The sequence below is a fragment of the Salvelinus sp. IW2-2015 genome, linkage group LG28, assembly GCF_002910315.2.
Source record: "Salvelinus sp. IW2-2015 linkage group LG28, ASM291031v2, whole genome shotgun sequence".
Lineage (NCBI taxonomy): Eukaryota > Metazoa > Chordata > Actinopteri > Salmoniformes > Salmonidae > Salvelinus > Salvelinus sp. IW2-2015.
The window spans coordinates 29,987,153-30,011,517 of record NC_036868.1 but is presented as its reverse complement, the minus strand read 5'-3'; the positions used below and the strand labels follow the sequence as shown (position 1 = coordinate 30,011,517).

The 24,365-nt window shown below is 42.5% G+C and overlaps 1 protein-coding gene across 4 annotated transcripts in view; it reads right to left on the bottom strand.

Moving 5' to 3' along the window:
* Positions 1-340: 340 nt before the first annotated feature.
* LOC111954626 (metabotropic glutamate receptor 1-like) overlaps positions 341-24,365 on the bottom strand; it is a 67,396-nt gene continuing 43,371 nt past the window's right edge. For 2 of the 4 annotated variants that reach the window (XM_023974494.2, XM_070435887.1), the window contains exons 4-9: positions 17,424-17,659; positions 13,521-13,767; positions 10,383-10,551; positions 9,496-9,622; positions 4,181-5,111; positions 341-2,842 (exon numbers count right to left, since the gene is read on the bottom strand). In XM_023974494.2, the coding sequence (XP_023830262.1) occupies positions 2,026-2,842; positions 4,181-5,111; positions 9,496-9,622; positions 10,383-10,551; positions 13,521-13,767; positions 17,424-17,659 (2,527 nt within the window). In that variant the 3' untranslated portion in view covers positions 341-2,025. The other 2 variants (XM_070435888.1, XM_070435889.1) reach the window with 2 other exon arrangements.

Below are 24,365 nucleotides of genomic sequence, written 5' to 3'. Positions count from 1 at the left end.
AAAGTGCTCTACTTCCCCTCCTACTACTTGTTCAAAAACACTTATCATATGACACGGAGTCATAAGACCCGGAAATGTCTAGTGTCCAAGTAAAAAAAAKAWWWWTMTTTTGCCTCCTCCTCCTGCGTTTACATGGTAACCATGAGTGCTTTGTGTGTCTGACGGCCAAACAACAAATGTGCTAATAATGCACATTTGATAAGCAATCAATACTTTAAAATAAATTGTAGGGCCTATTTGGACCAAATTAATTCCAAAATTGAGCAGGGCTGTCAATTCAACGTACCCCTTAACCCCTATAAATTAAAGCATTAGGAAATCATCCAATCAACGAGTCATCTTACTATAAAAGGTTTTTATTTTACAGCATTTTTCGCCTTGCCAAAAACATGRAGGCCTATCTCATTCTAGCTGTGACCTTGTAAAACGTGATCCTTCTGTTACTTTACATTTAAGAAATGTTAAAATCTTCCAACAACTTACACTAATAGACTAAATATAACATTTTGTAATAACAATTACAATACTATAGAACTATACATACTGTATATGTGTTTTTATACTTTGTAGTTGCATTCTCATAAAGTACTAAGAAGCGTATGATCAAGTAAACCAATGCAACTGCAATTTTATAATACAAAATCTAAACTAGATTGAAGCACATATAATCTTACCACAAGAAGCAACTATCCATTGGTACGCTTTACAACTGAATATTTTCAAGAGGATACGGCTAACTTGAAAAGTTACCCTAAATCAATGTCAACACAGCTCTTCCAGTAAGACGAGTTTTAAAACGTATAAATAGTTTCACATTCTAAATATATACACATTTACTGATATTACAAACATACCATCTGTGTGAAAAAAAAATGAGAGATGGRTAAACAATATTACAAACTTTGAAAACATACACAAGTATATTTCCATTACAATGACACAGCGGCCTCAGAAAACATTTTAAAAATATCATCACACACACACAGTATGGAAAACAGAATCTCATCTTCATAGCATCCTGTGTGAACCAAACATGTCTCAGGAGTGTGTTAAAACGTATAATGTCATAACATTACAGTCGCCTACAATCAAGCCCAACACGTAATGTAAAATACTGTACACAATCTTAGAATCTCCTGAAGATGCCTTATCAGCAAACACGAATGCAGAGAACTGGAAAACTAATTTGATTGGCACAATAAAAACCATGTTGCAAAGTATTGCATACAGCGCAAATACCCAATCTTCAATTTCCATCATATTATGTTATTGGGGCCCTGTATGCAATGTCTGAGAAACATAATACTGCTTATATACTATACTGTAGCCTACCCTGCGGTTCATAGACAGAGTTTGTTTCTTATCAGAGAGTAAATGTTTGAACTGCAATGAGGTTAGTAGTAAAAGTACTGGTAAGCTGAGAAGAGTACTTCATATTGAGGACTAAGTCTTTATGAAAAAAAGGCAAAGAGAGTCTTTTGATCCAGCTGTGTCTGCTACACATAATAATATGAGCTCAACTGCACAGGTACAGTATTGGACCAAACAGGCAGTGCATTGTGGGATCTTGGTCCCTGTATCTCACCGAAATCATAGGATAAGATCCGAGCACCTTATACACAGCCTTCCCTCCATTTGTCTCATAGGCTATTTAAATGCACAACAAAATCATATAGCTAAAGCCTTCATTGTGATTGCCAGCTTTGCTTAATCCATTTGGCACAAGAGCCGGTAGTTTTGGCACTGATCCCAGTCTCAAAGTTTGCAGAAAGGTTGGTSGGGACTCACAGCCCTTGAGAAACATGATTGCTACTGGACTATTCCATTTATTTTCATTTTCTCTCACTTAAACTCCCCCATGACATAAAATGTCTTGTAATATAATCCAAGCAAGCAAATGACAGAACAAACGGAGCAATGTATAAATAAATAAGCAAATCAATTATCAAATCGTTGATGTTACATCTTAGTAACATGGTGTTTGTGTGTGCGTGTGTGTGCGTGTGTGTCAGTGCCTGGTGGCTCTCACAGTGTGGAGGAGCTCCGTCTGAAGTCCTGGAGGATGATGGAGGAGTAGGCAGAGCTCGGGGGGCTGCAGAGGGTCGACTCAGAGATGGGGGAGCCGGGAACCGACCCGGCAGAACACACTGAGTCCCTAAAGGGGGAGGGGGGAGACAGAGCCAAGGAGTCCTCCAGGGTCAGCTTACTCTGAGCTAGCTCCTCTTCTCCCTCCTCCTCGTCATCCTCCTCTGTGTAGCTGTGTAGGAGGTCCAGTGCCTCCCCCTCAGCCCCCTCCAGGGGCGAGATGAGGTCTTCCCCTCCAAAAGAAGCCCCACCTTGCAGGGGGCAGGAAAGCTGAGAGAAGGTAAAGCCTAGGGGTTGGTTGGTGGAGCTGGCCTGGATGCCGGAGGCACCCGTTGTGTCGTTAAATCCAGGGATATTGGAGCTGTGCGTGTCCACCATCACCCCCTGCAAGGGCTCGGTGGTTAAGTGAGAATAAGAGGGTGGCTCCTCTGAATCCTTCCCGTGMAGTGTTCCAGAGTGGGAGTGGGGGGCAATCCAGAGAGGGCGTGCTTCCTCGTCCTCCTCCTCCGCCAGGTTGTACAGAGCCGTGGTGCCGGGGTGAGGGAGGTGGGGGTCTGTGCCAGGGCTGTGTTGTTGGTGGTGTGGGTCGCAGCTGTGGGGGTCGACGGGGGCATTAGTTAGGGGCCTGATGACCGCCGTCTGATTCGAGCCGGCTTCCTGTTTCCTCACATGCACAGACAGTCTGTGCCACACATTCCCCCCCCTCTGAGGGTGTCTTGCACCTGGTTCAGACCATGACACAGACTTGCCATTAGAACTATGAACGAGATAAAGACTGCCGTTACTAACAGAGACAACCCGGGGGAAGGGTTAGTCAACAACAACAACACATAGCACAATAGAACAGAACAGCAGCAATGCAACATTTCTCTACGCATGTTAAAATACACTGAAGACTTTTTAACAACATTATTAACAGGCAGCAGTGGTGTGGTTCATTTGTGAGCTCCAAGTGGGATTGCATTGACTAATCTGGGAATTTACAGTAACTAAATACTTTGTGATTCATAATTTCATAATGTGCTGTTRGAAGAGCATTATGAACCATAGATGGCTTAATTCAAAGTACTTTGAGCCATCCAGCAAATTTAGACCTGTTTATCTAAAGTAAGTGTTTATCAAGCTGAGATGGGCAACATGCACTTGTAAAATGTTTCTGGTGCCTGTACTGTCTGACACAAGGTAACAACACAAGGCTTTAGCGCTGTGCATAGCAGGATCGGTTAGGTTTGTCTCTCTTATGTGATTRGTGAGGGAGACAAAGAGGGTTTCATGCTTCGAACTGGGATAAATGTGAGGACAATTCAGGATAAACTTAAATCACCTAAACCAGGGGTGTGCACATCTTCTTCCCTTGAAGGCTGCAGTGTCTACTGGCAGTCATGCATACCTTGTCATCACCAACCAGTCTGGAGCTATGAAGAAAGATTAGTAGACCCTCCTCCTACTAACTACTGAGACATTCTTTTCCAAAGACACTGCAGACCTCAAGGACAGGAGTTTGCCAAGCCTGTGTCTAAACATGAGCCTGTCAGAGTCAARCTCTGTCCATTGGAAGAGGTTAAGTGGGACATATTAGAGCAAGGGTGAGAGACAACACTCAAAGACAACATTCTRTCATCCCCKATCTCAATCCTTACTTTAGACACTGTCAGTGTTTTTGCTGTGGAACACCTATTAGGAATCCTGTTTAAATCTATACTTTAATCATCATACATGAAATATACGCTRCCATTATTTTGTGCTAATCTTGCAATCTGACTAGCTTTGAAGATATGACCAGTTCTGAGGTAAATCAATATGTACTATCTCAGGATTAAATCTGTGAATCTGATGATCTATCATATATTGTTTTTGATTGGCTTATCTACCAAGGAAGTGTATAGTCAAGCACAACTCATAATTCATCATATTTGGGCAGAAAAAACAGTAGAATGACAGAATAGGGCATACAAACTCTAATTCTCTGAAACATACGTTTATTGTAGTCACAAGACTACTTTTGGATCCAAACGAGTGTGCAGGCCCTATTCTATCCTTCTATATGCCCTCATCTCTAGACCCTGAGTTCTGAACATCACTGAAGGTTACTCACTTGGTGCTTCCGTTTTCGTTCTTCTTCCTACGGAACATGTTGAGAATGCTCTTGCTCTGCTGAGCCGCCTTGCCGTCTCCCACATGCATCCTGACTACATCGGACGTGGTGAAGGCGCTCCTCACGTTCCTCTCCGGCTTGGCGATGATGATGTACATCTTGGGCGAGAACATGCACCCCAGCGCCACGGTGACGCTCAGGCTCACGGAGAAGGACGTGGTGATGATCTTGTAGTTGGAGCCGAAGTAGATGGGKACGAAGGCCAACCAGATGATACAGGTGGTGTACATGGTGAAGGCGATGTACTTGGCCTCGTTGAAGTTGGCCGGGACGTTGCGCGTCTTGAAGGCGTAGTAGGTGCAGCTCATGATGAGCAGGCCATTGTAACCCAGCGGCGCCACCATGCCCACCGTGCTGGTGTTGCAGATGAGGTAGACCTCGCGGATGCTGGGGTAGTACTTGATGGGAATGGGCGGCTCCAGGATGATCAGGGTTATCTCCAAGATGAGCTGCAGGCTGATGAGGAAGAAGGAGATGACTACTTGGGCCCAGGCCGACATGAAGCGGGGCTTCTTGGTGCAAATCTTCTTCTTGCTGCCGGCCAGGATGCGGGCGATGCGGTTGGTTTTGGTGACCAGCGCGGAGTAGCACATAGCAGCCGATAGGCCCACTAGGAGGCGCTGCAGGTAGCAGGAGGTCACGGTGGGATGGGCGATCAAGGTGAAGGGGCAGATGTATCCCAGTAAGACGCCRACCAGGATGATGTAACACAGCTCGCGGCTGGATGACTTGACCACGGGCGTGTCGCGGTACAGCATGAAGATTAAGGTTACCCAGAGGGTGACCAGGATGCCCACGCAGGACAAACACACCGCCACGATGGACTCCACATCTGACCAGTCCAGGTACTTCAGCGGCAGGGGCACACAACCTGCAGAGGACAGAGGAAAGGAGAGACGCTATTGTTGCCTATATAATCATTGAAGCATGTCAATTGTGGAAAAGTAATAGGAAGGACTATAAATGGAGAAGAGGGGAACATGGGTGTACTGAAGAGAGGGGAAGTAGATGAAGGCAGAGGACTAGTGAACAGATTTAGAAATGTTGGAAGTCAAGAGGTATATAGGGAAGATCATAGCCCTTCAAAGATGGCCTAAAATTACTCAGGAACACACACATACACATGCTCCAAATCTGTCAGCATGCTTATGCTGCAGTGTAAAGTGTCTGTTTCTGTGTGTGTGTGGCTGTCCATCATGTCGCATTGGTGGTGATTTGTCATCCGACACACACTTAGACTCGCAAGGGCTTAATGAGAGAAAAGTGACATCCCCAGACTCATCTTAAAACCCCTGAATTACACAGCGCTCCTAGCTAATAGCATTACAGTCAGCGCCACCACAGGCAATGCCTGCCTACGTCTATGCCATCACAACCAGCATCATTTAGCCCTCATAAACCAAATCACATGTATACAATTACTAGTTAGCTAACTTAATGCAAAATCTCATCTGGATATACAGTGCCCTCCACTAATACTGGCACCCTTGGTAAATATGAGCAAAACAGGCTGTGAAAAAAAATCTTTATTGCTCATCCTCTTGGTCTTTAATACAAAATATTCACAAAAATTTAACATTTACTTAAAGTAAAATAATTTAAAGAAAAAATACATTCTTATCATAACACAAATATTTTTCTCAACTATATGTGTGCCACAATTATTGGCACCCCTTCATTCAATAGTTTGTGCAACTTTCCTTGGCCAAGATAACAGCTCTGAGTCTTCTCCTATAATGCGTAATGAGGTTYGAGAAAACATGGCAAAGAATCTGAGACCATTCCTCCATACAGAATCTCGCCAGATCCTTCAGATTCCATGGTCCACACTTGTGGACTCTCCTCTTCAGCTCATCCCACAGGTTTTCTATGGGGTTTAGGTCAGGGGACTGGGATGGCCATGGCAAAACCTTGATTCTGTGATCAGTGAACCATTTTTGTGTTGATTTTGAAGTGTGCTTTGGATCATTGTGCTGCTGGAAGATCCAACCGCGGCCCAGTTTAAGCTTCCTATCAGAGACAGTCCGGTTTTGATTTAATATCTGCTGGTACTTGATGGAGTCCATGATACCATGTATCCTAACAAGTTGCCCAGGACCTTTGGAAGAAAAACAGCCCCARAACATCAAAGATCCATCACCATACTTCACAGTGGGGATGAGGTACTTTTCTGCATGACTATCTTTCTGTCTACGCCAAACCCACCTCGTGTTTGTTTCCAAAAAGCTCTATTTTGGTCTCACCTGACCATAGAATCCAGTCCCATTGAAAGTTCCAGTAACATTTGGCAAACTGTAGGCACTTGAGTTCATTGTTTGATGACAGCAAATGCTTTTTTATGGCAACCCTCCCAAACAACTTGTGGTTATGTAGGTGGCGTCTCATCGTAGTTTTGTAGACATTCTAACCCGAAGACCCAATTAACGTCTGCAATTCTCCAGCTGTGATCCTTGTAGATTATTTGGCCACTCAAACCATCCTCCTCACTGTGCGTGGTGTCAATATAGACACACGTCCTCTTCCAGGTAGATTGTTAACATCTCCAGTTGCTTTAAACTTCTTAATTATTGCCCTGATAATGAAAATGGGCATTTTCAACCATTGAGCTATTTTCTTATAGCCATTTCCTGATTTGTGCAGCTCAACAACCTTTTGCCACACATCATTACTGTATTCTRGGGTCTTTCCCATAGTGATGGATGACTATGGGAACTTGGCCTGTGTGTCACCTCATATTTATACCCCAGTGAAACAGGAAGTCATGGCTCACCACTTAAGTGTTCCTAATCACTCAGGTGAACTTGAAAACGTAAAATATGAATGGCAATATACTTAAATTAGATTTTACTCATAAGAATTTCTAGGGGTGCCAATAATTGTGGCACATATGTTTCGGAGAAAAATATTTATTAAATTTTTTTCACATTTAAAAAAATAAATAATCTTACTTCAATTAAACGTACGATTTTTGCGAATATTTTGAATAGACTCACTCTCTCCTCGCTCCTCAAGTGCACAACACCTTCCCTTCTCTGAACGCTGGTGTAAAACTGTTTTCCCCAGTAACCTGGAATGACAGCGCTATTGATATTCCCAGACATGCATAGGGAATCATAGGAAAGAGGGGAATTTAATCACTGACAGCAAACTGTTGGAAATCTATCAACGGGCTCTCAATGAGCTAATGGGATTTTGACAGGGAGAAGGAAGGAGAGCTCAACTCTGCTCGAATCGCTGTCCTCTATACTGCGCGCGTGCGCACTAGCGCAACTCGTCCAGGACTGCACAGAGACGCAAGAGACTGAAATTCACTGAGTTCGCCCCATTAGTTTGCACTATATGGATCAACGTTTTTTTCTGTTATCGAATCAACATTATATCAGCCCCTTTTCAATGCATCAAACCAAAGCAAATCTAACTTTGCAAGATTGACTCTGTGAATGTGTTGTATGCAGAGCCAGAGCGAAACAGAGTAGAATTCTATTGGCTGGGGTAGCCCACGTGCGGTCTTTCAATGACCCGCGAGTGAATGCGCTTTTCAGATCAGATCGGCGCGTATTAACGTGTGTTGATATTATTTGCTAGTTAGCGAGTTATTAGTCTAGTTATAGATACGTATAGGTCAGCAATGTGGAGTTACTGCTTCCAACAAGAGCACGAAACGTGTCGGCTACATTTCAAGCTGTCTTTGAAAAGCTTGCTTTAATTATTAATTGGGCAGTGTTGTATTTTGAGACAGGCTTGAATATGCAAATAAGCCAATAGGCAGAGGGGTAGCCTACATTGTCTAATTCTCTGTATGGTAATAATAATAAATTTAATTTTGTAAAGTGGTTRCTTGAACAACACGTATAGGCTATATCATATATATCAAAAGTTATTTCCATGTGCATGTTATGGGATTTGCTCCATTGGTTTTGTTGGTAGGCCTACATTATGCTCAAATACCCACAATAGCCTATTGGCTACTGTATAAAACTGTAAGGGTACAGCCTCAGTGTTCACTATAAACGCACGTGGGAAGTTGCACAAATCTCTCACAACATTCAAAGTTTCTGCTCACAAGACCTACAATTTGCTCAGTGCCRCCCCCCKKAAAATTTGAGGGAACCTTGGTCATGGCAACAATGAGAAAACAGGATGACAGTGGAGAGAGAGAGATGAGYAGGGAAGGGGAGGCACTGAGAGAGGGAAGGTAAGACAGAGAGACTGAAAGAAAGCAGATGAGAGAGCGGGAGGTGAGATGAAAGGAGAGTTGGGGAAGGCAGAGTCAGTGTTTTCTCTAGGATTTTTTTTTAGCAGCGGTGGCAAAGGTAGCGGTGGGGAGGGGGATTTGTTTTATAGAACAATGGTAAGAAGGTCAGTTCTTAAAATTATTCTCCAAAATGCATGAAAATGTTATGTTGACACCATCTGAAATATAACTGAACTGTACTGTTGGTTGTGTGCTTGTGGCTATTATTTGCACCACTGCTCAACTCTGTTTTGCTACAAATATATGTTGAAATGTCACTGGGTTAGTGTGAGATTTTGGCAGAGTCACTACTTACTTACCCAGAGTCAAATGAACAGTTTGAATGAAGTTGAAGGTAGTTTTGTGAGCCATTGCAAACTAGCATTAGCACAATGCCTGGAGGTCTATGGTACCATAGACTTTCAGTCATTGCGCTAATGCTAGTTAGCAACTTATTTCAAACTGCATCCATGAGTTCATTTGACTCTGGGTAAGTAGAAAAAGGGCATAATTTCTAAAATCTGGCACTATCCCTTTAAAAGTGGATCTTGGCAGAAATATAATATATATATTTAAATGTATCAAACTTTTTGGAGTGGCGGCAACGATTTAGGCCACTCCTAAATTAATATAGAGGAAAAACATAGTATATGGCGCAGAGAGTCATGTCTTTTGGTGGCACAAAGAGATTAAAGGGCTATAGAAATCAGAACATTGGCAAGGAATGGGGAAGAATAGACAGATATTTGCAGTCCCTTCACAGGGAGAACAAAGCAGGGAGAAGGTTGCAGAGTGTTGGGGACTGATTTTACAAAAAAACTTGGGCGAAAACTGTAAGTGTGTGATGGTGGATTGGGAGACTAGTGAGGTGGGTGTTGGAGGAGATGAGGGCAGGGGGGCAGACATGCAGATTAAGGATGGTAGGATTAGAGGGAGTACGAGCTGGGGGAGCTACAGCCAGGTAGAGGCAGTAGTCAGTCATCATGGCACATAGATAGATAGTGTCCTGTTAGTAAGTTACCTTCCAGCTCATCATCGGGCCACCAGCCCAGGTCACAGGCCTGACAGGTGAACTCATCCCGGAGGATCTCATTGTCCTTACAGGTGGTGCAGATCCAGCAGCAGCTCACCTCACCCTTCCTGATCACCTGATCACACAGAGGTCAGGGGTCAACTCCAGAAGTCACAAGCTTACAGTCAAAACAATAACAAACCACAACCCCACYCCCACACAGTACCAACCCCAATCAGATAGCATCTAATTTGGCTTTGATGGTGCATTTCTAGGCCCTTTGCTCCACCCTGAGCTAAAACAAATGAGTCAATTCTGGTGCATATTATAAGAACCTATGGTGTAACAGTTTTCCCTTAGTCGCGCACAAATGATATTCCAAAAGACAAGCCAAGTTGCATTTACATGATCCTGTTCCTAAAGTGGATGTTCTCAGAGTTGTGATATGTAAAACAGGGTGATGCACAGCACAGGGCAGTAAACAAAGTGTTAGAAAGCCCCGCTAAAGCAGACAGGAGAGTACATGCACCCTATGGGGGGGGTTAGGGTTAGGGTTAGGGCTATTGGCCAGGCTAAATAATACTGGCCCTGGTTGGAGAGACTCAAGGTGTTTCCTCAAGATACTGAAGGCTCCACAACATTGTGTTAAAACACAATGAAAATCACTCCTTTTCAACCAGGGATGAAATCTGCACATAAATTCCTGGACTAGGGATCAATTTACAGAGATAACTTAGTTCAAATCAATCAAATCAATCAATCAATCAAATCAAAAATAGACAGCCGTTCTCTATGAAACTGGGTCCTGGGAATTCCTGATGGACTGGTTCAGGACCTTTCCCAATCCAGCCTGGTCCAGTCTGGCTCAGACTATTTTGGCCAAGTTGTGTCTGTACCTTGATCTGTCCCCTGGAGCAGGGCTCACTGCAGACGGAACGGACCATGTCGCTGTTGTTCATCCACAGCTTCCAGTCATCGATGTTCAGGATGCCCTCGTGCCACGAGCCCACCTGCTGGTAGTCATAGCTACCGCCACCCACACTCTGCAGGTTCATGATGTCATACCTGAGAGGGGGAGAGGAGATGGGGTGCGAGACAGTTAAAGAGATGACACAAATACACCATGACAGCGCAATACACAAGGGGTGGAACAGTGGCAAAGGTACCCACAGGACAAACAGAATAATATTAGGCTGAGGAGAGATTAAATAGCATTAATACAACAAAAATAATTCTAAACACACCTTTAGTTTACAAAGTTAAACAGATGTATTTTTTCTTCATAATAAAAGTGGTACACTTTTAATGAGATGTTTTGGTTTAACCTTTTCCTATTTTTTGTTGTTGTTGTTGTTGTAAATGGTGAGTGGAGATGGAGGGGGGTAAAAGAGGGGGAGAGGAGATGGGGTGAGAGACAGTTAAAGAGATAGGTGGGAGATGGATGGAGGGGGTAAAAGAGGGGGAGAGGAGATAGGGTGAAGGGGTGAGAGACAGTTAAAGAGATAGGTGGGAGATGGATGGAGGGGGTAAKAGAGGGGCAGAGGAGATAGTTAAAGACATAGGTGGGAGATGGATGGAGGGGGTGAAAGAGGGGGAGAGGCACAGAGAGAGATTATGGGAGAGAGAGAGAGCGCAAGAAAAATAGAGCAAGGTCAAGAAATGGAGATAAAGAGAGAAAGGGAGAAAGGAAAAGGAAAAAATAAGCAGTTATCTTAATGATAACAAGTCCCTTGCTTAGAGCAGGCCCCTTTATCCAAAATTACTTTAACATCTTACATTCTATATAGTTAGACGTTTTTCATGTAAAGACACTTACCAGGGCACAGAATCCAGATCTATTGTGATTATGGTACCATGTCTGAGTACTAGCCCTGACCTCTGGCTGAATAACAGGTGACTTGGGCTATTTTTCAACTGTCTGTCAGGGATAGATTTGATATGGATTTGAGAGGACTGACTGCACACGCTGTAAGTAGAAATGACTGCTGCAGCACACGGACACATTTAATCTGTTCCAGTCGCAGCCCATTATGATTATGATTCCACATGCTCTGTGTATGTGTGTGTGTGTGTTTGTGTGTCTGTGTGTCCATGTACAGTATGTGCATGTATYCCCATGCATGTGTGTTCATAGTCATTTCACACAAAATCTGCTCTATAAAAACATAGAGTCGCACACTCCATATCTACAGTGCCTTGCAAAAGTATTCATCCCACTTGGCGTTTTCCTATTTTGTTGCATTACAACCTGTAATTTAAATGGATWTRTATTTGGATTTCATATAATGGACATACACAAAATACTCCAAATTGGTGAAGTGAAATGAAAAAAATAACTTGTTTAAAAAATATATATATAAAACAAATGGAAAAGTGGTGAGTAAATACAGTATGTCTTCACCACCTTTGKTATGAAGCCTCTAAATACAATCTGGTGCAACCAATTACCTTCAGAAGTCACATAATTAGTGAAATAAAGTCCACCTGTGTYCAATCTAAGTGTCACATGATCTGTTACATMATCTCAGTATATATACACCTGTTCTGAAAGGCGCCAAAGTCTGCAACACCACTAAGCAAGGGGTACCACCAAGCAAGCTGCACCATGAAGACTAAGGCGCTCTCCAAACAGGTCAGGGACAAAGTTGTGGAGAAGTACAGATCAGGGTTGGGTTATAAAAAAATGTCAGACACTTTGAACATCCCACGGAGCACCATTAAATTCATTATTAAAAAATTGAAAGAATATGGCACCATAAAAAACCTGCCAAGAGAAGACTGCCCAAAACTCAAAACTCACAGACCAGGCAAGGAGGGCATTAATCAGAAAGGCAACAAAGAGACCAAAGATAACCCTGAAGGAGCTGCAAAGCTCCACAGCAGAGATTGGAGTATCTGTCCATAGGACCACTTTAAGCCGTACACTCCACAGAGTAGGGCTTTACGGAAGAGTGWCCAGAAAAAAGCAATTTCTTAAAGAAAAAAATAASCAAACATGTTTGGTGTTTGCCAAAAGGCATGTGGGAGACTCCCCAAACATACGGAAGAAGGTACTCTGGTCAGATGAGACAAAAAAWWWGTTTTTTGGCCATCAAGGAAAACCCTATGTCTGGCGCAAACCCAACACCTCTCATCACCCCGAGAACACCATCCCCACAGTGAAGCATGGTGGTGGCAGCATAATGCTGTGGGGAAGTTTTCATTGGCAGGGACTGGGAAACTGGTCAGAATTGAAGGAATAATGAATGGTGCTAAATACAGGGAAATTCTTGAGGGAAACCTGTTTCAGTCTTCCAGAGATTTGAGACTGGGACGGAGGTTCACCTTCCAGCAGGACAAAGACCCTAAGCATWCTGCTAAAGCAACACTTGAGTGGTTTAAGCGGAAACATTTAAATGTCTTGGAATGGCCTAGTCAAAGCCCAGACCTCAATCCAATTGAGAATATGTGGTATGACTTAAAGATTGCTGTACACCAGCGAAACCCACCCYAAATGAAGGAGCTGGAGCAGTTTTGCCTTGAAGAATGGGCAAAAATCCCAGTGGCTAGATGTACCAAGCTTATAGAGACATACCCCAAGAGACTTGCAGCTGTAATTGCTGCAAAAGGTGGCTTTACAAAGTATTGACTTTGGGGGGTTGAATAGTGATGCACACTCAAGTTTTCAMTTTTTTTGTCTTATTTCTTGTTTGTGTCACAATAAAAAATATTTTGCATCAAATGATACAAACCACCCAAAATCAATTATAATTCCAGGTTCTAAGGCAACAAAATAGGAAAAATGCCAAGGGGGGTGAATACTTTCGCAAGCCACTGTATAACCTCCCAGTAATTTTTGGGTAAAAYAAACATCTTTGTTTTRATAGCTTCCAGTTTATTCTCCGTTAGTCAGTACCTCTACACTAAATAATCTTCTATGGGTGTGTGCCAGCTCATGCTTTTTATTACACAAAATCTGCTCACCAACAATTCTCCATCTCAACGTCCTCTCCCCTCCCCCTCCCCGTCCCATCCATCTCCATCTCCCTCCTCACCTGCCAGGAGTGTCCCCGTTCTCGTCGAAGTACACATCCTCCCCTGACACCCCTCTGAAGTTGGTCTTGAGCAGGTACTCCAGCAGCTTGCTGCCGTCAATGGGGTCCATGGCCTCACACAGGCCTGGCTGGCCAGGGCACAGCTCACTGTGCATGTCATGGAGGCCGTGGGCCATGGCATAGATAGCATTGATGACAAAGCCCATCTTACTGTCCTGGACGTAGTTCTCATGAAGASTCTCATTGCCTGGGGATTAGTGGGAAATTACCAGAATGTCAAAATGGTGGTTTAGAATTGGTTGATGTTGTTTTTCTAAGGACTGTGGCCGTTTTGTTTGTTTGTGCTGGATTTACAGTGCCGTATCAATGTGTAAATGTAGGCACACATAATATTGTACGGCAAGAGAATTGTACAACTTCCTTCTCACTCAACCCATAAACAACTGAGTTTGGAATTATAATTTGATAAAAAAATACAACAAAACATCTCTCTCTCTTTTGCAGCACAAAATAACTGGCACACACTATACACTAGATCACAATAAGGTGTCCAGAAGCTTATTAATTRCCCCCCCAAAGGATACAGAAGATGGAGGAATCTTGAGGAAGCAAAAGTAAAGTCTGTGGACACCATATRGTGTAACAAGCATTTTTGGTTAGCCAGCTGAAAGCATTGTCAAGCACAGGGAATAAGGCAACTATAGCACTAATAGGGACATTTTTAAAAAGAGACATTCATTCACCCTTCTATCATACCGTACCTGAGGTGCCACTCCATATTTGTTTTCTTCCTATAACTGCTTAAATCTCATACATTTTCTCTCCTTCTTTTCCCATTGTTTCTCAATACATTTAGAAACAGGCCATCTTTTGTCATGCAGATAGTCAGCAGAGGAGATAATCTACAGTGGCTTGCGAAAATATTCACCCCCCTTGGCATTTTTCCTATTTTGTTGCATTACAGCATGAAATTAAAATGGACTTTTGGGGGGTTTGTATGATTTGATTTAGACAACATGCCTACCACTTTGATGATGCAAAATATTTGTTTTATTGTGAAACAAACAGAAACTTGAGCATGCATCACTATTCACCCCCCCCCCAAAGTCAATACTTTGTAGAGCCACCTTTTGCAGCTGAAAATTACAGCTGCAAATCTCTTGGGTTATGTCTCTATAAACTTGGTACATCTAGCCACTGGGATTTTTGCCCATTCTTCAAGGCAAAACTGCTCCAGCACCTTCAACTTGGATGGGTTCTGCTGGTGTACAGCAATCTTTAAGTCATACCACAGATTCTCAATTGGATTGAGGTCTGGGCTTTGACTAGGTCATTCCAAGACATTAAAATGTTTCCCCTTGGCCTCCCGGGTGGCGCAGTGGTCGCAGTGCTAGCTGTGCCACCAGAGACTCTGGGTTCGAGCCCAGGCTCTGTTGCAGCCGGCCGCGACCGGGAGGTCKATCGGGCGACYCACAATTGGCCTAGCGTCGTCCGGGTTAGGGAGGGTTTGGCCGGTAGGGATATCCTTGTCTCATTGCGCACTAGCGACTCCTGTGGTGGGCCGGGCGCAGTGCACGCTGACCAGGTCGCTAGATGTATGGTGTTTCCTCCGACACATTGGTGCGGCTGGCTTCCGGGTTGGATGCGCGCTGTGTTGAGAAGCAGTGCGGCTTGGTTGGGTTGTGTTTCGGAGGACGCATGGCTCTCGACCTTCGTCTCTCCCAAGCCCGTACGGGAGTTGTAGCAATGAGAGAAGACAGTAACGACTAATAATTGGATACCACGAAATTGGGGAGCAAAAGGGGTAAAAAAAAATTAAAAATTACCCTTAAACCACTCAAGTGTTGCTTTAGCAGTATGCTTAGAGTCATTGTCCTGCTGGAAGGTGAACCTCTGTCCCAGTGTCAAATCTCTGGAAGACTGAAACAGGTTTCCCTCAAGAATTTCCCTGTATTTAGCGTCATCCATTATTCCTTCAATTCTGACCAGTTTCCCAGTCCCTGCCGATGGAAAAACATCCCCACAGCGTGATGCTGTTACCACCATGCTTCACTGTGGGGATGGTGTTCTCGGGGTGTTGGGTTTGCGCCAGACATAGAGTTTTCCTTGATGGCCAAAAAACACAWTTTTTGTCTCATCTGCCACATGCCTTTTGGCGAACACCAAATGTGTTTGCTTATTTWTTTCTTTAAGAAATTGCTTTTTTTCTGGACACTCTTCCATAAAGCCCAGCTCTGTGGAGTGTACGGCTTAAAGTGGTCCTATGGACAAGGACTCCAATCTCCGCTCTGGAGCTTTGCAACTCCTTCAGGGTTATCTTTGGTCTCTTTGTTGCCTCTGTGATTAATGCCCTCCTTGCCTGTTCCGTGAGTTTTGGTGGGCGGCCCTCTCTTGGCAGGTTTTTTATGGTGCCATATTCTTTCCATTTTTTWATAATGGATTTAATGGTGCTCCGTGGGATGTTCAAAGTTTCTGATATTTTTTTATAACCCAACCCTGATCTGTACTTCTCCAGAACTTTGCCCCTGACCTGTTTGGAGAGCGCCTTGTTCTTCATGGTGCCGCTTGCTTGGTGGTGCCCCTTGCTTAGTGGTGTTGCAGAATCTGGGCCTTTCAGAACAGGTGTATATATACTGAGATCATGTGACACTTAGATTGCACATAGGTGGACTTTATTTAACTAATTATGTGACTTCTGAAGGTAATTGGTTGCACCAGATCTTATTTAGAGGCGTCATAGCAAAGGCACGCACCAGTTCTATGTTTTAGATTTTTTTCTAATTTTTTGAAACAAGTTKTTTTTCTCCTTTCACTTCCTCAATTTGTACTATTGTGTGTTTGTCCATGACATGAAATCCAAATWAAAATCAATTTCAATGACAGGTTGTAATGGAACAAAATAGGAAAAAACGCCAAAGGGGATGAATACTTTTGCAAGGCACTGTATACAGAACACATCTCTCTCATACAGTGGTGTTCTACTGAACAGTGTGTTTCAGTGACTCATTCTTCCTTGTTCTCTCTTCACATTGCAGTACTTTTTAAAAAAACAACCCAAGAGTTTATGCATTASAGTTTGACTGATTTGACCCCACCCCAGGCTTTCGCTGAACACAGCAGCCATTTTGGAGCATTCTATTTATTTCACTTGTCTAGTGGTAGTACAACAGGCCAACATAATCCTCAGAGCTAGCACCAGTCAAACTCTACAAGTCTTGCCAAAGTGAAGTGCTTATACAGTACAGTGCAGGTGCAGGTAAAGTCAGCATCTCTTTTATCTTGAAATATACACTTACCACCTTGGAGATCTTTAAGAAGAGAAAATAACATAAGACATACAGCAAACTATAGCTACATTACAGTGCTCTGCAATTGTGTCATGTTTTGAATGCTTGGATCAAGCTATTTTGGTTTACTTAAGTCTTAAGAGAGTGAGGTATTACACAGTAGTACATGTGTAATACCTTCATGTTGAGGTGAATACACTCACAATAACATCAATACTTAAAATTGTTTTTCTTACAAAATGTTTGAACGCATGCCTATCAAGCATCATTTCAGGTGTTAAATGTAATCACTATGTTAATCATTGGCGGGGCAACAACTCAATTTACCTAGATCACCTTTTGTTCGTAAGCAGAGAGAGTATTTGGAGAGGAAAAAAAGGGAGACAATACATTATCATACAATTGCTAGCCTATGTTCAAAACATTAAGATGAACTATTAATTTGTCCTCAGCCTAACTCATCATGTATTGACATTACAATAGAAAATACTGTATGATCTTTATGGGATGATTGTATATATATTTTCTTCCCATTGCTTTTGTTGATTCCCAACCTAACCCCTGCTCAGTCCTCATGGCTCTGGGTAGCCTAGTGTAGTTTATTAGTGGTTCTCACCGGAGCAGACTTTCTTGTATTTCTTAATCTCCTGTTGATGRCCGGCCAGCCGGCACTGGAAGCGGTACTGCCAGAACTCTGGGAACCACGGGTTCCGTGTGTTGGTGTCCAAACGCAGCTTCAGGAAGTAGTCATCAAATGACTTTACTTCCTCTGACTGCAGCTTCATGGTGATCCCACCTTCTGCTTCCTGTTCGTACCCCTCCACCACCTCATCTCGATCTGCCCATCCATCACTAGAGAGAGAGAGCGAGAGAGCGAGAGCGAGAGCGAGAGAGGGAGGGAGGGAGAGAAAATACTGAGCACACAGATAACGAACTGTATTTGGATTGTGAGATTGATCAAAACAAGAGCAAGTCCATTCTGAAAAAAAAAACTTTCATCACAATGGAAAAACAAAAAAGATTTCGTAAATAATTGTCTGTGTTACATTTCCCCATTAACTCATGAGCAGGTGTTCAGGCATTCATCCAGTGACACTTGGGTGTTCTGCTAGCCGTGGCAATAGTGCATTCTAGCTGCACACTGATCTGATAGAACCGTTGGAAGATGGGAGGTAACCTGTATCCAACCAACAAGGATGTCAGCCAGTTAGAATAGTCTCACTGTCTRGTTACCCTCACTGACAAGTGTTCTTTCAGACCAGGCCACACGAAGAGAAAACAAAAGAGTAGCAGAACATAGGTCTTTTTTTTCGTTTCGTTTATTTGATCATTTAAAACAAGGTACACATACAAAATGATGCACTTTATTAAGAATCGTCTATGGTAAACACAAACACGTATATGACTTATTTCCATTGTGGTCCTATGTCATATCCTTCCCAACAATCAAATTCCACTGCAAAGGTCTGCTCCTTTGCTCTTCAAGGTAATAGGCAGTGGCCTTTAAGTCGACCATAGTGTCTATMGTATCTATAGGAATCTTTCGCCCCTTAGCTTGAGCTCTGTGATCACTGAATATTCCCAAGGTCTCTCTCCACTACGATCTCCATTTCTATGTGGATCCGTGGATTCTGGTGGGAGGAGCTATAGGAGGAAGGTCTCGTTTATTCCATTCCAGCCACTACAATGAGCCTGTCCTCCTATACCTCTTCCCATGGCTTCCATCTTCCTTTTCAACTCTACTTACAGTCCACCAATCGCCTTGTTGGTTTTCCTTCCCCTCTGTGTCAGAATCCCCATTAAACTAAGCTCATTTAGACATGCATTTGAAGACGGGAGACCCTTAGAGGGATGAACAAGAAAGACTAGAGACAAAGACAAAGAAAATAAACGAGTTGATATACAGAGCTTCTAAGCTGTGCTCTTCTCTTCTCTGGATGCAGCAGCCTTGAATATCTGTACAGTTGACAGCTACCCTCCAATTAGAGAGTAAGTGAGCCCGTAGCCAATTACCACACACAGAAGGGATATTCTGATGGGCAAGAGCATACGTGAGTGTGTGTGTGTGTGTGAGGAGTGTGTGCAACCTGGTCTCAGAGCATTTCATATTATTAAGTAAGTAAATCCGAGACACTCCGTTTAATATTACATGTTACGTTTCGTATGGTATGTATTAAGTTGTGGATTTCCATCACCTGTTTCATATGATATGTTACAAATAAAAATTTATATGACATGTTACAAATTACAATTCGTATGATATGTTACAAATTACAATTCGTGTGATATGTTACAAATTACAATTCGTATGATATGTTACAAATTACAATTCGTATGATATGTTACAAATTACAATTCGTATGATATGTTACAAATTACAATTTGTGTGATATGTTACAAATTACAATTCGTATGATATGTTACAAATTACAATTCATATGATATGTTACAAATACAATTCGTATTATATGCTACAAATTACAATTCATATTATATGCTACAAATTACAATTCGTATTATATGTTATGAATTAGAAAATGTAAAATATGTTCGGAAATTGCAAAACGTACAATATGTTATGATTTTGTAAAACGTACAATATGTTACAAACTTGCAAAACGTATGATATGTTACAAATTCTAGCTAGGTGGCTAACGTTAGCTAACTGGCTAACGTTAGCCAGGWTAGGTTTAAGGTTAGTGTTAAGTTTAGGAGTTAGGTTAAAGGGTTAGGATTATGCTTAGTTGAAGGGTTAGTTAACATGCAAAGTAGTTGCAAAGTAGCAAAAAAAGTAGTAAGTTGTTTAAATTCTAAAGTTGTCCGTGATGAGATTCAAACTTGCAACCTTTGGGTTGCTACACTCTAAAAAGAAAAGGTTCCTGGAGTATCCTTTAGTGGWTCTTCACATTGAAACTGTGGGGAAACACTATTAAGTTATTTTGGGGTAKATTTTTTAACTACKCCCCTCCCCTATTTATATTAATAATAATAATACGCATAACAATAATACAATATTTTAGTTGTTAGTGTTTATTATGATTTTAGTGACAAAGCAAAATAAAATATCCAGCAGAGCCCCAAGTCCAATMGGTATATCCTCTGGCGTGTTGATGTTAATGTGTTGATGTTCTCCGTATCCATAGCCAGAATGATTTTGCAGTYCAAGGTGATTGAACAGGTTTCCTGTTATATTCATCAGAGGTCTATGGAGGGTAAAGTCTGTAAAGCCAAAAATAATAATTATACAGATGATTAACAAAACATGCACATGACAGTATTCATACCTTGGTTTTTGTGGTAAATGTGAATGAAAAATACGGTGTTAATGGTTTTCATACACATACCTTGTCCATAATGTAGAGGCCTATGGGATATTCATTGAAGAGGTAAGGGAGGATGATGGTAAATCTGGTCAGCATAACATACAATACCAATTGACATACCTTTATATGCCTCCTTGTCTGTAAACCTGCAGACCCAGACACAAAAGTGACCAGTTCAGTCATCTGCACCCAATACAGCTAGCCTTCAACATATTCTTAAAGCCTACATATTCTTACCTCTTTGTTGATTGTTATCCTTTGAATTGTGTCCATTTTCTGTTTTAGAAATATTTGCACAAATATGAAAAGATAGATGGTATCATCATAAAACAATATCAATTTAGATCATGCAAGGGACAAACCTTACTTTAAATTGAGGAGATCTTTACATTTTTCAGTTAAGTTCCTGCACCTGCTACCTTTCAAATTCAAATCCAAATGTTTCAGTTGGGCAGTTAGGTTCCTGCAAGAACCCCCACCAACTAAGGAGGTTCCTCGATGAACCCCACCTCCTACGGGGTTCTTGGAAGTASCTTTAGGGGGCAATTTTCAGTGCCAAGAACCTTAAGGTTCTTCAAAGAACTTTGAGGATCTTGGAAAAAKCGTTGTTGAACTCCTAATTTTTAGAGTGTAGACGTTTGCCTTAAGTAACAATCTGTCTTATGTACCCATACCACACGAAACATATCATGCTAAATGGAGCATCTCGGGAATACGTACAGAATAATACGAAATGCTCTGAGACCAGGTTGGTGTGTGTTATGTTCTGCCATTTTAAAAGAGGTCTGAGAGAAACGGTGAAATCAAAGGGATATGAAGCATATAAAGAGTGATTTAGTGGGCTGCTTGAATATTTCGAGGTGGTTTTTAGCACGTATAAAAACACAGGAAAATGTTTCCCTGCTTTCTCGAGCTCAGTTAAGGTGATGCCACTAAATAATCCTCCACTGACACACCTCTGAATTATGGGTGTTTTTTTTATATATATTTTTTTAGAAAGGTTAGCCAAACAGAATCATAACTTCCTCTGTCTTAATTGAGTTTAGGCCAGAGACATTCATCTAATTTGTCACAGTCACATTTGCCTCTGAGGCTGTGTGTGTGTGCGCACTCTATGTGCATTTATGCTCAAATCCCAAACCACTGGCACTCTTCCACCCATCTAATATTCACAATCACAACAACCATAATTATTGTTATAATTATCCCTCCCTCCCTCCCTCCCTCTCACTAGTCTAGTCTATTCCCTGACCCAAGGTAGCTGACTGCATTTGATGTTCTAAATTCGATACAGTGTTATATACGGACCTCCAATATTTGTCCCCACAGACGTGGAGAACTGCAACAGCAGGCTATGGCAGAGAGAGAGAGAGAGATTAGGTTTGGTGTGTGTGTATGTGTGTGAGTGCGTGTGCGGGGAGCATTTATTTAACATCCCAATGAATAATTTATGAGTTGTTGCCAAGGTAGACATGCATCGCTGCTTCCACATCGGAGTTTGCGATAAAGAAAAAATGACACTCTCTCCCTCTCTCTTCACGTCGTCGCTGGATCCTGCTGTACTATATCTACTTAGTTTAAATACCTCATCAAAACAGTCAAACCAACGGAGGCCAAATTTGATTGAATTCATACCTACCTAAGTTTCATGAATTCATGTATCATGAATACTGTTAATGCTATTTCTTATCCAATATTCATGAAAACACAGACCCACCACAGCTATACTAATACTATCAAACACATACCACTGCTATCCTATGTGGAAAATAATTATGAAAATCTCATTGTATGGCAGMAGAAGATGATTTGTACAAAAATCTAATAAGTAATCTAATAAGTATCTGGTAAGATMTTGTATGTTTTGCGTTATATGTTAGTGGGATATTTGTGGTAACTTACATGACTATGTGACAAACACAGTCGAATACATGTTTGTGGTAATTTTCCGACATAAACTGAACATAACAAGATTCAACGACTGAGACAAACTGAACAACTTCCACAGACATGTGACTAACAGACATGGAATAATGTGTCTCAGAACAAATGGGGGGTCAAAATCAAAAGTAAAAGTCAGTATCTGGTGTGGCCACCAGCTGCATTAAGTACTGCAGCGCATCTCCTCCTCATGGACTGCACCAGATTTGCCAGTTCTTGCTGTGAGATGTTTTTTTTTAACCTTTATGTAACTAGGCAAGTCAGTTGAGAACAAATTATTATTTTCAATGACGGCCTAGGAACAGTGGGTTAACTGCCTTGTTCATGGGCAGAATGACAGATTTTTACCTTGTCAGCTCGGGGATTCGATCTTGCAACCTTTCGGTAACTAGTCCAACGCTCTAACCACTAGGCTACCTGCCGCCCCACATGTTACCCCACTCTTCCACCAAGGCACCTGCAAGTTCCCGGACATTTCTGGAGGGAATGGCCCTAGCCCTCACCTTCCAATCCAACAGGTCCCAGACGTGCTCAATGGGATTGAGATCCGGGCTCTTCGCTGGCCATGGCAGAACACTGACAGGAAATCCCCCACAGAACGAGCAGTATGGCTGGTGGCATTGTCATGCTGGAGGGTCATCTCAGGATGAGCCTGCAGGAAGGAAATCACATGAGGGAGCAGGATGTCTTCCCTGTAACGCACAGCGTTGAGATTTCCTGCAATGACAACAAGCTCAGTTCGATGATGCTGTGACACACCGCCCCAGACCATGACGGACCCTCCACTTTTTGTCAGTCCTGTCTGATCCAGCGACGGTGGGTTTGTGACCATAGGCGACGTTGTTGCCGGTGATGTCTGGTGAGGACCTGCATTACAACAGGCCTACAAGCCCTCAGTCCAGCCTCTCTCAGCCTATTGCGGACAGTCTGAGCACTGATGGAGGGATTGTGCGTTCCTGGTGTAACTTGGGCAGTTGTTGTTGCCATCCTGTACCTGTCCCGCAGGTGTGATGTTCGGATGTACCGATCCTGTGCAGGTGTTGTTACACGTGGTCTGCCACTGCGAGGACGATCAGCTGTCTGTCCTGTCTCCCTGTAGCGCTGTCTTAGGCGTCTCACAGTACGGACGTTGCAATTTCTTGCCCTGGCCACATCTGCAGTCCTCATGCCTCCTTGCAGCATGCCTAAGGCACATTTACGCAGATGAGCAGGGACCCTGGGCATCTTTCTTTTGGTGTTTTTCAGAGTCAGTAGAAAGGCCTCTTTAGTGTCCTAAGTTTTCATAACTGTGACCTTAATTGCCTACCATCTGTAAGCTGTTAGTTGTCTTAACGACCGTTCACAGGTGCATGTTTATTAATTGTTTTTGGTTCATTGAAGAAGCATGGGAAACAGTGCTTAAACCCTTTACAATGAAGATCTGTGAAGTTATTTGAGTATTACGAATTATCTTTGAAAGACAGGGTCCTGAAAAAGAGACATTTATTTTTTTGCTTAGTTAGGTAGGTATGACATATTTGGGACAAAAATATATTAATTATATGAGTCATCAATTAAATTATAATAAAAGTGTATGTTTTCTTGTAAGGTCACTAAAAAAAACACATACAAATACACCACTAACATACAGCAAAATATAAATTCTTATCAGATACTTATTAGATTACTTATTTAGCTTGTTGTTGTCACGTTCCTGACCTGTTTTCCTTTGTCTTGTATTTATTTTAGTTGGTCAGGGCGTGAGTTGGGTGGGTTGGTCTATGGTTGATTTTCTATGTTGGGATTTGGTGTTCGGCCTGGTATGATTCTCAATCAGAGACAGCTGTCAATCGTTGTCCCTGATTAGAATCATCACTTAGGCAGCCTGGGTTTCACTTGTGTTTTGTGGGTGTTTGTTCCTGTGTTAGCGTTTGGGCCACACAGGACTGTTTCGGGTTAGTCACGTTTGCTGGTTTTTGTATTTTGAAGTGTTTTGTTGTTTTTTCATTAAATATGAACACTTACCACTCTGCATCTTGGTCCGATCCATGCTCCCCTCGTCTGAGGAGGAGAACGACTACGACAGCCGTTACAGAAACACCCACCATAAAAGGACCAAGCGGAGTGGAAGAAGGACGGCAAGAACAACAGCAATGGGGAAAAGAGAATGGACATGGGAGGAAATCCTAGACGGAAAAGGACCTGGGCAGAGCCAGAGGAGTGTCGCGCCCCGGAGCTGGAGGCAGCGAAGCGGAGAGGAGGTATTATGAGGCGAAACAAGGCAGAGCGGCTGGAAGCCCGAGAGGCTCACCCAA